This window comes from Ailuropoda melanoleuca, chromosome 1 (assembly GCF_002007445.2).
Source record: "Ailuropoda melanoleuca isolate Jingjing chromosome 1, ASM200744v2, whole genome shotgun sequence".
Lineage (NCBI taxonomy): Eukaryota > Metazoa > Chordata > Mammalia > Carnivora > Ursidae > Ailuropoda > Ailuropoda melanoleuca.
Genome location: NC_048218.1, coordinates 2,994,941 through 3,008,959, shown reverse-complemented (window position 1 = coordinate 3,008,959; position 14,019 = coordinate 2,994,941). Strand labels below are relative to the sequence as shown.

Here is a 14,019-nt window from a genome sequence, read left to right as displayed (position 1 = left end):
CGTGCGCATCGCAGGACCGGGTCCGACCTGACGCCGCCTCGTGGCGGTCGAGGGAGGCCGGGCGCGCGCTGAGGCCGGGACCTAAAGTGCCGCGGGGCCGCCGAACAGACGACGCTGGGTTAGGGCCAGAGGTGCCCTGGGCACGGTCTGAAAAGAGACACGGGCAGACGTCGCCCCCGCCCTGCAGGGACAATGACACCGGTGGCAAGACCGCTGCGACCTTCTCGCGCGCAGCCAGCCCGGAGATTGCTCGGGCGAGACAGCACGGGCAAGACAGCCCCACCGGTGATTGGCAGCTCCCCTTGGGGGCGTGGCCTGAGGCGCCGGGCGGGAGCCGGGAGGCGGCTGGAATGCTCTCGCAGGCCCCAGGACTCAGCCGCGCTCTGCCCCGCCCCCGTACCTGCCTGTGATTGGTGCCCTCGGCTCAGGGGGCGGGCCCTAGGCCGGTGGTGAGCGCGCAGCTGTGGCGTCGTTTCGGGTGCGACCTCCGGCCGGTCGGGCTTTCGTCCGGCCCTCCCCGGTGTCACTGTCATGGCGGCCTCTCTACTGCTGCGGCAAGGACGGTCCGGGGCGCTGAAGGTAAAGGGGAGCCGGGCCGGCGGCGGGGAGCTCGTGTAGGGCCGGGACGAGGGGCACGGCCCTGACGGCCATCTCCGGCCGTCCTGTGGGCCGTTGACCCGCCTCCCGGGTGCAGGAGAGGGCGCCGGGCCGGAGCAAGTGGCCGTTGGGCGGGCCTGGGGGGCCGGCGAGCGGGCACTGAGCCCGCCACAGCCCCTTGGCGGACCCCGATCACTCGAGGAGCCCCAGGCGTGCGGGGCCGGAGCCACGGGCAGGTGCGAGGGCTCCCAGGTGTCAGAACCCTTAAGGACAGCGTCTTGACCTCTTGTTTAGTCAGGAGAGGAGAGGAGGGAACTTTCAGGTACCTGGTTCACCTGGTAACTTGCCGGGCAAGCACTGGGAAGCCAGCTTACGTTACCCCATCTGTGAAAAGAGGAAGGAAGAAGGGCTTTCTTTTTCCGTATAGAAAAAATGTAAGGCCCCTTCACTGTATTTAAACTTTTAAAAGGTTTTTATTGCAAAAGCACTTAACTATTCATTGCAAGGTAGAGTATAGATGGGGGAGATCTGTTTGAGAGTCCAGCATTTAGTCCTTGAAATACCTGGTTCCAAAAGATTGTTTCACCTTTCATGTGTACACATGGACATGTACTTGCAGTCATAAACATAGAAAACACGTTTTTACCTTCACATATTTAGGAGAAGCACCTCTGTTCTCTATCCAGCTTCTAGAAAAGTGCTCAGCACGTAACAGCTGTTAGTGCATCATGCTGACTGAATTACCGGCTTATGTTTGCCACTTAATGATGTAAGCAGTTCGAAAGCAGTTGTTACTCATCTGTATCATTATTAACATCCAGATAGTATTTCTTCTACTTAGCGTTCAAGTATAGGAAAACACGTTACAGAAAGAATCAGAGTATTTTGTAGGTTAATAGGTAATTGGGGACTACAAAAAAGTGTGCACAGGAGAAGCTCTGTTTTGACTTTTCTTGGAGTTTCATAGTTAATGGTGACTGTCCTGTGTCTTTTTTTCTTGCAGCTTTTTTTTGTATTTTCCAAAATTTCTGTAATACACCTATGTTATGGAAATTGTAATAACTATGAGAAATATACCATATGAATGCTTAGTAATAACACATATATTTCTTTTTTTTTTAATTTTATTTTATTTATGCGACAGAGATAGAGACAGCCAGCGAGAGAGGGAAACACAAGCAGGGGGAGTGGGAGAGGAAGAAGCAGGCTCACAGCAGAGGAGCCTGATATGGGGCTCGATCCATAACGCCGGGATCATGCCCTGAGCTGAAGGCAGACGCTTAACCGCCGTGCCACCCAGGCGCCCCTAACACATATATTTCTATGTTGCAACAGCTTCTAAATGGTCTTACGCTAAAATGTCTATTTGTTAATTCTTCTGTCAGGCTATGCTTCTAGAAGCACGAGTGTTTCGAGGACTTGCTTCCACGGTTTCTCTCTCTGCAGAATCAGGGAAGAGTGAAAAGGGACTGCCACCGAATTCCAAGAGGCAAAGTCCACCAAAAAGTAAGATTTTTAATGGCAGTCATAAGGGAAAGAGAATGCAAAGTAAATAAATAAGTCTGCTTTCCAAGCATGAAAAGTTTTACTAACTACATAACTTGATTTTTCATTCCAGCAGTTTCCAGATTATAATCAGACATAAGATCTGTGATGGATTTTAGACCAAACACATCAGTCATGTAATAGTCTTTGACTCACTATTTAGCCCTGAACCAGTCCTGCCTGTATTTTCTAAGTGCCATACTCTAACACACAGCAAGGGGATGCAGAGTGCAAAGGCTGGGGAATTTAGGTGGCCCAAGTACAGATCCCACCTCCCATGGTAGCTCTGAACCCCACCTTGCTTTTCTTCCCCCAGTTGGTGGCTTTTCTCGGTGTCTCTGAAACTCAGATGTGGCTCCCCAGGCTTTGGTTGGCCATGGTCCAGGGTTTCAGGCATCCTTTTATGACAGTGGACAGGGAGTTAAGGGCAAGCACCGTTTTCCGTTACAACTTACTTTGATGAAGCTTGATGTGTGATCTGTGTCCAGCTCTTTCCATAGTCATTTTGACTGTTATTGCTGGTTTTTACTTATTTTTTCCTCCCGAATACCAATGTAGCATATCCTCATGGAAGGAAAATAGAAAATGCCACAGTATATTGTACATACATCTATTATGGGCATTTTATTTTCTACTCCCTGTTCATTACTAATAACTGATTACAGGAGCACCTGGCTGGCTCAGTCAGTAGAGTGTGCGACTCTCAATCTCCAGTTTGTGAGTTTGAGCCCCACTTTGGGTGTAGAGATTACTTAAAATCTTAAAAAAATAGAAAAGTGAAAAATGTGTGTTATAGTCTCTGCAAACCTTTATATGTGGTTTAGAATGATAATTCAAGTTTGTCTTTTTTTCATCATTTACCATTTCCTCAATTTGAATATTTCAAAGTGTTTAGATATTTTTGGTTTTGTCCCTCCTTGATGTGCACACAAAGCCACTGGTAGCGTTTAAAATATTGGCCCATTGTTGAGTGTGCTAGCCCCCCAACTGCCTTTCATGCCCTGTCGATGTAGGCAGAAGAAACACCCCTTCCTGAGGCAGCTCATTGCCTGGAGGCCTGAATTCAGCTCAGGAGAATTCTGTTTAACTCAGTCCAGTTTTAAATCCAGTGTTCTTTTTTTTTTTCTTTTTGACAAAACCACAGTACCATGATCACTCCTAAAAAAACGTTTACAGCCAGAATGTCAGTTCAATTCTGCATTATGCCTGGCACATTTTTTACATTCTTTCAATGTTTACTGATGACTAGTTGCATCTCATTACTAATGTTATTGTTGCCTTTGGTGAATTTTAGTCTTGTATCTGCACTCCCACGTCCTAGGTTTATGATACTGAACTAATGAGTAATGAGAGTGGAATAAGGTGCTGGGTCATGGGACAGTTTTGGGTACAGTACGAGAAAGGAGCACTGAGCTGGGAGTTAGGCTTGGGCCTGTGTCGTTTCCGCCCCTGGACACAGCGCCTCCCTGCCCGAGCGGGGCCAGCCCGAGATGCACACGCGTGCTGTGTCCATCATAGAGTGCTTCCGGGTGTGAAGACAGGATGCAGAACCACGCTGTCTCTAATGCACATTACATTTCTGTCCCATAATTTAAAAATAATTTTAGTCCGTGTGTGAAGAAAAGGAAAGACTGCTTCTGAATTGACGTGTGCAGGTCTCCCTTTCTGCCTAAAGTATCAGTACTTGTAAGACGGGTTGAGTGTCAGATGCACAAATGTTTTTTGCCTGCTGGTGGCACATTGCCAGCTTCACCCCCTGTCCACTCACGGTGGCTTTGGAAGCTCTAACAGAAGTTGCCTGGGCCCATGCAGACTGGGCCCTAAGCACTCACCCTTGGGGTCACGTCTCTAGTCAAAGAGTCTGCCTCAGAGGCAGGACCCCAGGGTTACAGAATGCCTTCTGCCTCATCCCTCTGGAGCTCCAGCTTCTGGTAGCACATGCTTCCTTCCTGAGGGAGGCCACCAGCGCAGGTATCAGAGTCCATGTATCAGTCCTTGTAGGTCCCCCTCCCACAGAACTGCCTGGCTCCTGGCTTTGATGTTCCTTTGAATCCAGGCACTAGGCTGAGTTTTGCCACAGTCAATATTAAATCATTGACTGAATAACTCCTGTGTCGCTTTTTAAAGAATCTGTCAGGAAGCCAAAGTTAATTATCCATTTCAAGTCCTTATTTCAGTTTGAAAAGTGAGGAATCTCTGAAAATAGGGATTTGTTTTATTTAATCCCAACCAGCAGTGCCAGACACTGTTGCAAGCGCTCCGTGTAGTCTCTCTCTGGTCCTCACACCCCGTGTGTAGGTACTATAGTATCCCTGCAATATGGATGAGAAAGTGGGGGAGGGAAGAGATCCCGTGAGCTGCCCGAGGTCACATATACGTCAGTAGCAGAGTCAGACATGAACCAGGCAGTAAGGCCCCACCGTCTGTATTTTTAATCACTGTGCTGACTTGCCTCTGAAAAAAAATCTCGATTCTCATGTATTCATGAAAAAAAAAAAAAACTTTATAGTCTTGTACATGTAAAAAAAGGTTTTAATTAGCATATAAAATCTAAGTAACTATATTCTTTCATGTGGTTGAGATGTGTGTTTTTGAGTGTGCTTCGTTTCCAAGATTAGTTTTGTGACCCAGTGACAAGATACGGGAGAATTCTAAGGTGGCTAATCCATTTCAAACACCAAGAGTTATTTTTGCCTTCAATAGGGAAACCACTAGGGGTGCCGGCTGGCTCAATCGGTGGAGCACATGACTCTTGATCTTGGGGTTGTAAGTTCAAGCCCCATGTTAGGTGTAGAGATTACTTAAAAATAAAATCTTTAAAAAAAATAAAAAAAGCTTTGATAGGGAGACCACTAAAAACTGGAAGGTCACGCCCTCACTTTTCAACTGAGCAGAACAGAGATTCAGGAAATCTAAGTTCTGTTTTGAGAGGAGATAGAGAAGCAGTAGGACTTCTTTTGGTGCTGTTACTAGAGTTTTAGGCCTTTATCATGCGTAGGTCATTTATATGGCTCTGACAGAGTAGAAACAGTCCACAAAAGTCCCCAGCTTGTGCTGTGAGACATGCCTCCACGGCTAGACTTATTTATGTAGCGCTGTGCTTTCATGTTTTTCAAGGTCAGCATCAAACTAAAACACAGAGTATATGGGCATCCTGCCTCTAGACAGAAGTAAGAGACTTGATGAAAACAAACCAGTAGGGTCATAAAGTGAGAGGCGTTGTTCCTCTACATGAGCGGGCTGTTTTTCGGGTGACATCATTCTGCCTGTAGGGTTGAGTGCAGACTCTGGAACAGCAGTTACTAGTGGCAGCTCCAGATCATTGTGGCAACTTCCTTCTGAGTCACAAGAGGATACTGGGCCTGTGCTGCAGTGGGTCAGAAATCGGCTTCATTAAAAAGCAAAATGCAGGGGCGCCTGGGTGGCTCAGTCATTAAGCATCTGCCTTCGGCTCTATATTCTTTCATGTGGTTGAGATGTGTGTTTTTGAGTGTGCTTCGTTTCCAAGATTAGTTTTGTGACCCAGTGACAAGATACGGGAGAATTCTAAGGTGGCTAATCCATTTCAAACACCAAGAGTTATTTTTGCCTTCAATAGGGAAACCACTAGGGGTGCCGGCTGGCTCAATCGGTGGAGCACATGACTCTTGATCTTGGGGTTGTAAGTTCAAGCCCCATGTTAGGTGTAGAGATTACTTAAAAATAAAATCTTTAAAAAAAATAAAAAAAGCTTTGATAGGGAGACCACTAAAAACTGGAAGGTCATGCCCTCACTTTTCAACTGAGCAGAACAGAGATTCAGGAAATCTAAGTTCTGTTTTGAGAGGAGATAGAGAAGTAGTAGGACTTCTTTTGGTGCTGTTACTAGAGTTTTAGGCCTTTATCATGCGTAGGTCATTTATATGGCTCTGACAGAGTAGAAACAGTCCACAAAAGTCCCCAGCTTGTGCTGTGAGACATGCCTCCACAGCTAGACTTATTTATGTAGCGCTGTGCTTTCATGTTTTTCAAGGTCAGCATCAAACTAAAACACAGAGTATATGGGCATCCTGCCTCTAGACAGAAGTAAGAGACTTGATGAAAACAAACCAGTAGGGTCATAAAGTGAGAGGCGTTGTTCCTCTACATGAGCGGGCTGTTTTTCGGGTGACATCATTCTGCCTGTAGGGTTGAGTGCAGACTCTGGAACAGCAGTTACTAGTGGCAGCTCCGGATCATTGTGGCAACTTCCTTCTGAGTCACAAGAGGATACTGGGCCTGTGCTGCAGTGGGTCAGAAATCGGCTTCATTAAAAAGCAAAATGCAGGGGCGCCTGGGTGGCTCAGTCATTAAGCATCTGCCTTCGGCTCAGGGCGTGATCCTGGCGTTCTGGGATCGAGCTCCACATCGGGCTCCTCCGCTGTGAGCCTGCTTCTTCCTCTCCCACTCCCCCTGCTTGTGTTCCCTCTCTCGCTGGCTGTCTCTATCTCTGTCAGATAAATAAAAACTCTTTAAAAAAAAATAATAAAATAAAAAAAATAAAATAAAAAGCAAAATGCAGGTGTGCCTGGGTGGCTCAGTCGGTGAAGCATCTGCGTTTGGTTCAGGTCATGATCTCGGGGTCCTGGGATCGTGCCCCGCATCAGGCTCCCCGCTCAGCGGGAAGTCTGCTTCTCCCTCTCTGCCCCCCTCCCCCAGTTCATGATCTCTTGCTCTCTCTCTCTCTCTCAAATAAATAAAATATATTTTTTTAAAAAGCAAAATGCATTACTATAGTCTATTAGCCTATCTGTGGAATTCTTCCAATAATTTAGCATGAATAAAAGAAACCTTAAAACATTCTTATTTCATATAATAGAAATTTCGTTTTCAAACAGAATTTCTAAATGATATCACTGTTGATCCCATTTGAAATTTTCTTTCCATTTTCAGTCAGTGATAAACCAACCTATAATGTAATTTTGATAACTTATTTGCAATTTTTTAAATCTCCATAACATATTTTGGAAGATTCAGGCATTGTAATTTTTCTATTCAAAGCGGCCTATCTAAGATTTGCCTTAGTTTAACTTAATTTTCCATACTTGGAAAATTCAGGCTCCACGTAAACATGGTTGAATGATACAGGTGAGCAGGCTAGCAGGGTGTGGGGGCCACTAGAAGTTTCTGAGTTGATTCAGGTACAGTTTAGAGAGAGAAAGAGAGTTCAAGTGCATATACACTCCTTTGCCTCATTTTTATGCTTAATGTGATCCTGGAGCTCTGTGTGAGTTCTGAGAGTTCGCTGCCATCAGCACCTGCTTGGCATTCAGAGTGCAGATTCTGGGCTGGAACGTTGCCATAGTATCAGACCGGCCATGGAGGAGGTGGTGCTGGGGGAAGGGGAGGTGGGGGAGGGGAGGTGGGGAAGGGAGAGGTGGTAGGTAGGTGTGAACAGTCACCCTATGCTTGGGCTGTGCCGTCATGCCCTTTCACACTGCCCGTTTTCCTCTCTGTGGCCCCATTTCTGATTTGTGGTTATTCACCCGTTTTCTGTGATCATTTCCTGTCATTCTGTCACATGTAGGTCCCTGAGCTCAGAAACAGTGAGAACCCATTGTGGATACTGGTAAGACAGTAAAGTTAGGAATACATTTTTTCCCACTTGGGAGAAGTAGGATTGAGATCTCTTCAGTATAAAATAGACTCCCACACTTGAAAATAAAGACTCTGAATTTGGACTTTGCTCATCTGTAATGTATTTTTAAGTTTTGCTTTAGACTTGGAAAGTAGAAAACTTAGAAAAACTTGTCATATTTTTCTTCAGATCTATATGGTTAGAAAAGATTTAGCACCTGAGAAAATTGAATGAAGTTGGTTCTAATCAATGTACTATGCAATTTTACTTTTTTAATGATTGACTCTACAAAATGCAAGGGTTTTACATTAGCGCTTTTTTTTTTTATTTTTCCGTTTTAAAACCTGTTGTTTCCAATGATGTACACATCGAGTTATTTTAGACTTTTTTGGTCGTGTAATACTTTTCTCTGGCTGAAGAAGTCCCCAGATGACTTGTGATTTTGAAGGACTTCTCTTCCCCATGGGGCACGTTCATTTGAACGACGTTCTCCCCACCCTGTGACCCCCCCACCGCTCACACGCATGCATGCGCACACCCAAATGCAAACCAGGCTCTTGTCCCTGTTCTGCTCTGCTGTTTTGTTCAGAAAGTTCAGGCTCATCCGGTGTGGCTGACTTTCTTAATATTTGAGAAACATCAGTTTTTTTAAAGATTTAAGAAGTTACACATTCCTAAAACCTGCAGTAATTTGGAAATATCTTTATAGTTTAGCTATTTGAAATTTGGATGAAATCGTTTAAAAATCATCATCAAAGAAGCTATCATTGTGAAAAGTGTAGACAAGTTTGTTACTTCTGTTGGTAAAAATCCCTGTTTTTAAATTTCTCAGCTGCAAAGAAAAACATACACATTTCTTACTGTTCTCTGTCATGTGGCTTGGCTTTGACCTAAGAGTGCGTTCCCGTGGAACATTCCTTAGGATGATTACATTGAAGATATTATAAGAACGAGTTGTTAGTAATGAAATGTCTGTGACTTACTGATGAATTTAGGTTGTTGTACAAAATACTGAAAATAATATTCCTCTTTATGCCATTTCCTAGATGTAGTGGAACCAAAGGAGAGGGGCAAGCTACTAGCCACCCCAACAGCAGCTGAATTGTCTAAAAACTTGTCTTCACCCAGTTCTTGCCCATCAGTTGTGAATCAGGGCAGGATGGTAGCTAGCCCTCGCCCCAGTCCCGATGATAGCATGCTATTCACAGATGAAGGGGTTCCAGAGTTTTTGTCAAGAAAGACTTTGGTAGAGTTTCCTCAAAAAGTTCTGCCTCCATTCAGAAAACAGGGTTCGAATTCAAAAGCTCTTCAGGAGAGCAGGGGAGGGACAGATGATTCATCGTCCTCTTCATCTGCCTCCTCCGACTCATCGTCCTCTTCGTCTGACTCCTCCGACTCAGAGTCTGACGAGGAGGGCAGCAGCTCCAAGGTTGATACTCAGATGACGAGCAGGGGCAACGGAGGACTTCCAAAACCGCAGGCCTCCCAGTCCCTTGAAAACAGAGCCCCCAAAATTGCAGCATCAGCCAAAGAGAAGACCCGGTCCCAGCAGGGACAGCCAGACCTCAGCCCTCCAGAGAGGCCCCGTCAGGCAAAGAAGAAAGGGCCCACTGGGAAGCTGTTAGAGCACAAAAAAGACGCTAAACCAAAAACCACAACGCCCGAGTTACAAGCAGAGAAAGCGTTTATGAAGCAAAACATAAAGGAAAAACAAATGGAGAAAATATTTAGATCAAGTGAAAAAGATAGAGAAAGTCAAAAGCCACTTGAAGTTAAAAAAGTCTTACCTGACCATACAAAGTCAGGATTGTCTACACAGCCAGCTGGCAGCCCTGCGCCCGTGCAGCTGTCAGAAGGAACCAGAACAGCAGGAGGCCTGCAGGCACCTGGCGAGACTGGAGAAAGGCGTTTGGAAAACCAAGTATTGGAACGTGATGGGGAGGTGGCGTTTCCCCCCGTCGACAAGGAAAGTTCGGGAAAGCAGGTAACTGGAGGGATCCTGAAGGCTGAAGAGGAGAGTTTGGAAGACCAGGTACCAGTACAACATCTGAAACCAGTTCCTGTTCCTACGGAAGGCATTTTCGAGGAAAAGACCGCAGGCCTGGAGCTTGAGGGAAAGGACGAGATGGCTGGAGAGCCGGCGCCTCGCCCGGAAGAGCAGGACGACACACAGGGTATACCTTGACTTGTGCTCTCCCGAGAACCTCCTTTCCTGTGCGGGGGGCGGGCTGCCGAAGGCCCACGCGGTGTGAGGAAGTGTCCCCGTTAGTCAGCCCCTGTGGTAGGAGTTGGCCCGCCCCACGGTCTCAGATGAGAGCGGACTGTGCACGCTTAGCACGACCCCTGGGGTGCTTTCCTTTCCTCTGCGGTGGAAGCGTGTGCGCCGGGCGCTCCCCGCTGTCCTGCAGCCTGGACCATTTCCCACCCCCCAACCCCCGCAGTTTAACGCCCTCTCCCTTAACTTTGGAGGCGGTCCACGGGTCCCCTTCATCAACTTGCAGAGCCTCTTCTCAGCGGAAGGGGTCCTGGGTGACTCGCATGGGCCCGGCTCGCGCTGCTGGGAGGGTCTTCAGGGCGCTACACAGAGCGGTGCCTTTACATTCCTTAGGCCTGCAGGGCAGTCCACGGGTTAGGAATTAGAGCAGTAAGTGACGCCGGGGCAGCCCAGAGCAGCTTTCATCTTTCCACTAGATGACGTTTCCTTCTCTGATTTACCCAGAAAACAGTGGGCTGCTTTGTTTCTCTGTACTGAATTTTTAGGAAGGGTTATTTTGCTGTCATAAATGTTTAGTATTGTATTCCTTTTATGCTACCGTCTGGCGGTGCACTGATGTTTATAGAGGGCGTGTGCTGTCGGTGGGTCACGCGAGGCAGTGGGGAGGGCTCCTGGTTCCCTGGCTCCGCAGGGTGTCTGTAAAAGGCATTACTAACTAACCTGGCCCCTTCCTGTTTGCTCTATGGTCTTCCTAAAGCCTCCCATTGCCTGATGTCCGTTATGTGGTCATTGTTGTTATTGGTTGCGTTATGTAGACAGAATTTATGTGTTTTCTTCCCTCTGTTCTCTCCCTCTTCCATTAATAAGTGAAGTGCCGGTGCTTGCCAGACTGGTCAAGACATGGAACCGCATTTCCTGATCTAACTGCTTCAGTCATTCTGCTGTAAATTGGAGAGGAACACCCAAACCTTTAGGGTGATGACAGGGTTTTCTTTCACATTGCAAACCATTTTGAAAACAATTTGCTTCTAATTTTTCATGGACTTGTTCTTTTTCCCCGCATTCCTTACACCCTTCGGAGGCTAAGGCCGCCACCGCCCCGGAGCACAGCCTACTTGCAGGTGTCCCTGAGCAGTCTTCCTGCTCCCGCCGCCTGGCCCCTTGGCCTCTGGCGGGATTGACTTGCGTTCGAATTTCCTGAACCCACATTTCCCTTCAGGTGACACCATCCCTGTATCTGCTCTGAAGATGTCCCTGCGCCACATCAGGAGTCTCCGCTCCTTGAGATTGGAAAGATGTCCGCTCTGAGTAAAACATCGTTTTTGTTTCATACAACTGAATACGTGAAAACAAAGCTTTTGATATGAATTCAAATAGGGAAACTAGTTAGGTTCTTTTCCGTGCACCCCAAATAGAAGTAGAGAGAGCCCCAGGAGCAGGAGTTAGGATCATTAGGCCCGGCCCCCGGCCCTCCACCCGCCACCCCCGCAAGCCGCACCGCGAGCCCTCACTGTCTGGCCCGGGGGGAGAGCTGCCTTTCTTTTGCTTCAGCCACACACTCTTAGTTGTATGATTACCAAACATTCTTTTCCGTGCAAGGAAATAAAATCTAGTTTGTGTATTTTAGTCTGAATCTAAAGTATACCAACAACTTTTTCAGAAAAAGTTGGAAACTATATACCTCATTTCCATTTCCCCGTAAGTTTGTTGTTGTTATTAAAGCACGGTCTAATTTTCTTGTATTAGGAGACTTAGTAGGCCCACTTAAGCTTCTGCTTTTGAAAATTTTTTTTTGTAAATGGTTTGTTTCTATTTTTTAAGACAGATTTCTAATAGATCTGGGTTTTTTTCCTGCATCTTTAAGTGGCCTGAAAGTCCCTCCAAATCTGTAGGCATTTTCACAGTTCTGCAAAATACAGGACCTAGGAGTTTATGAAGTAAGGTGTTAAGACACGTCGTAACAACCATCCCAGTGCTCCCGTTGTTAAGGCTATGTGTTTTAGAATACATTTTCAGCTGATTCCTTTATTTTGCTTCTGAAGTCCTGTTGCTTTCACGGGCTTTTCTTTTCTAATCAGTTTATTTCAGGTAGGGTGTGTGAGGAATGCTGGGTGCACGGGTGTCTGAGCTGAGCTCCGTGGAGGCACTTCCTGTCCGTGTTCTCACAGGCCTCCTTGCTTTCCCCCCACAGAGCCCGTGCAAGCTGCCGGCGTGGCCGAGCCGTTCGATAACAGCACGTACAGAAACCTCCAGCACCATGAGTACACCCCGTACACCTTCTTAGACCTCAACCTGGACCTGTCCAAGTTCAGGATGCCTCAGCCGTCTTCAGGACGGGAGTCACCTCGCCACTGAGCACTCCCTTGAGAGAGTAAACCTTCTGGGGTCTGGCTGCAGAAATAAAGTCCACTCCAGTCATGAGGCCTGACGCGTGTAATTGGTGTCCCTTTTACAGTGAACGGAGAATTAGTTGCGCTTCTCTGTTAATCAGCATGCATTTAGAAACATCTGTACACAAGGGATTTTTCTCCCATGATCCATAACCTCCGACCTGTTTGCATTTTCCATCGTCGTGATCCCACCATGTCAAGTCCCCAATCAGGTTAACGTTAGTGGGCTTCACCAGCTAGGTGTTGACAAATGTAATAATAACTTCTAATTTGGTAGAACTAGTTCTTAATAAAGCAAAAACAGGAGTTTTACTAACTTTACTGCAAAGGAATTAAACGTTAAATTATAGCACTTCATTATTAGAGAAGGAACAGAATCCTTTTGTTCACCTGAATTGAGTATTAGGTGTAAACTCAGGGAAGGTCTCAGCAGTGGGTTTGGGGAGAGGTGAAAAGTTCCGTAGGGTCCCGCAGAGCAGCTCTGCTCGCAGATGGCCAGGCAGCCTCTGAGCTGGGTGAGCCACGAAGGGCTTCTGGGTTGGCTGAGTACCCTTCCAGCGCTCACGATAACGCTACTCCCACGCTACTCCCACGGAGGTGCAAGTGATATGAACACCTCCGTCGTGTGTTGGGCGGGTCTCTGCGCTCGTGCCCTGTGGGGACGAAATGACCATCTCCTCGGAGAAGTTACAGGTCGAGGTGAGGTTACTCCCAACCGCAAGAGCTGACATGGAAGATGGGCCCGTTTGTGAGGGCTGCACAGCTCCGCCTGAAGGGGAAGCCCCCCCCCAATCTGTGTCATTTTCATGGTTCACTTTGTCCTCATGCGACCGTTGTTTGTGTGCCCGAACTGGGCGTTATCTCACTTCGTTTGCATTCCGGTCCTTGGCCTCAAGTCAGTTTGCAGCAGACAGTGCGGTGTATTTGTAATTGTGTTTCGTGTTTCTGTAATCCTGCAAGTAAGAACACCGAAATTGAAAACTGGTATTGTGATCATCTGCCTCACGTCTTATTACTTCTGAGAGCTTAGCACCTTGGCAAGATTCTCATCACATTTTTTTAATTATAAAATAACTAAAACCACATTACCCCCCCAAAAAGGAAATGGGAAATACCGAGAATCCACTGTGCTGACCCCCTCCCTGCCATTACTAACATGTCCCACGCCTGCCCAGTGGTCCGGGCTGCGGATGGACAGTGCCCTGTAACAGAGTTTGCTACCCTGCTGGGTGTTTTCGCAAACTGGCCACGGGACTTGTGTGGGGTGGGGGGTGGGAAGGTGGAGTGCAGAGCCACGGGGCGTTTCCCCTGGCGGCTCCTGCCCCGGGCTGCAACTCTCAACCGAACAATGAGTAGGAGTATATTTTCATTTGCATGAGTTTTTCCCTGGTTATTTTGCAGTCTCTGGGAGTTGGCTCCCTTTCCTCCAAAAAGCCTTGGAAGCCAACGCAAGCGATGCTGGCCATGGCTGTGTTTAGTAAGACCCACTGTGATGCGGCTGCTGGCAGCATGACGGTTGCCCGCGGAGCGCAGTTTTTGGACCCATGTTAGTCCCCATGCTCTCTTAGCGTTGCCAGAAACATCTGTGTGACTGTAACTCATGTCGTGTTTTGTATTGTTTCCTTAAGATGGATTTCCAGAAACCAGTCTGATGAATCACATGTGATTCACAAACA

At 47.1% G+C, this 14,019-nt stretch overlaps 1 protein-coding gene and 1 long non-coding RNA gene across 3 annotated transcripts in view; one reads left to right on the top strand and one right to left on the bottom strand.

The window, feature by feature from the left end:
* The window catches only part of LOC117801132, a 1,585-nt gene extending 1,249 nt beyond the window's left edge, over window positions 1–336 (bottom strand). Inside the window, exon 1 of the long non-coding RNA XR_004623610.1 lies at window positions 28–336. This is a non-coding gene — a long non-coding RNA (uncharacterized LOC117801132). The remainder of the gene's footprint in view (window positions 1–27) is intronic.
* An 86-nt stretch (window positions 337–422) lies between these two features.
* NDUFV3 (NADH:ubiquinone oxidoreductase subunit V3) lies at window positions 423–12,376 on the top strand. 2 transcript variants are annotated; one of them, XM_011228968.3, is made up of 4 exons: window positions 423–579; window positions 1,983–2,103; window positions 8,785–9,912; window positions 12,145–12,376. In XM_011228968.3, the coding sequence occupies exons 1-4, from the start codon at window positions 532–534 to the stop codon at window positions 12,306–12,308; spliced, it is 1,461 nt and encodes a 486-aa protein (XP_011227270.1). In that variant the 5' UTR covers window positions 423–531; the 3' UTR covers window positions 12,309–12,376. The 2 variants fall into 2 exon arrangements, with proteins under 2 accessions (XP_011227270.1, XP_002922486.1); XM_002922440.4 differs by lacking the exon at window positions 8,785–9,912.
* The last annotated feature ends 1,643 nt before the right edge of the window (window positions 12,377–14,019 follow it).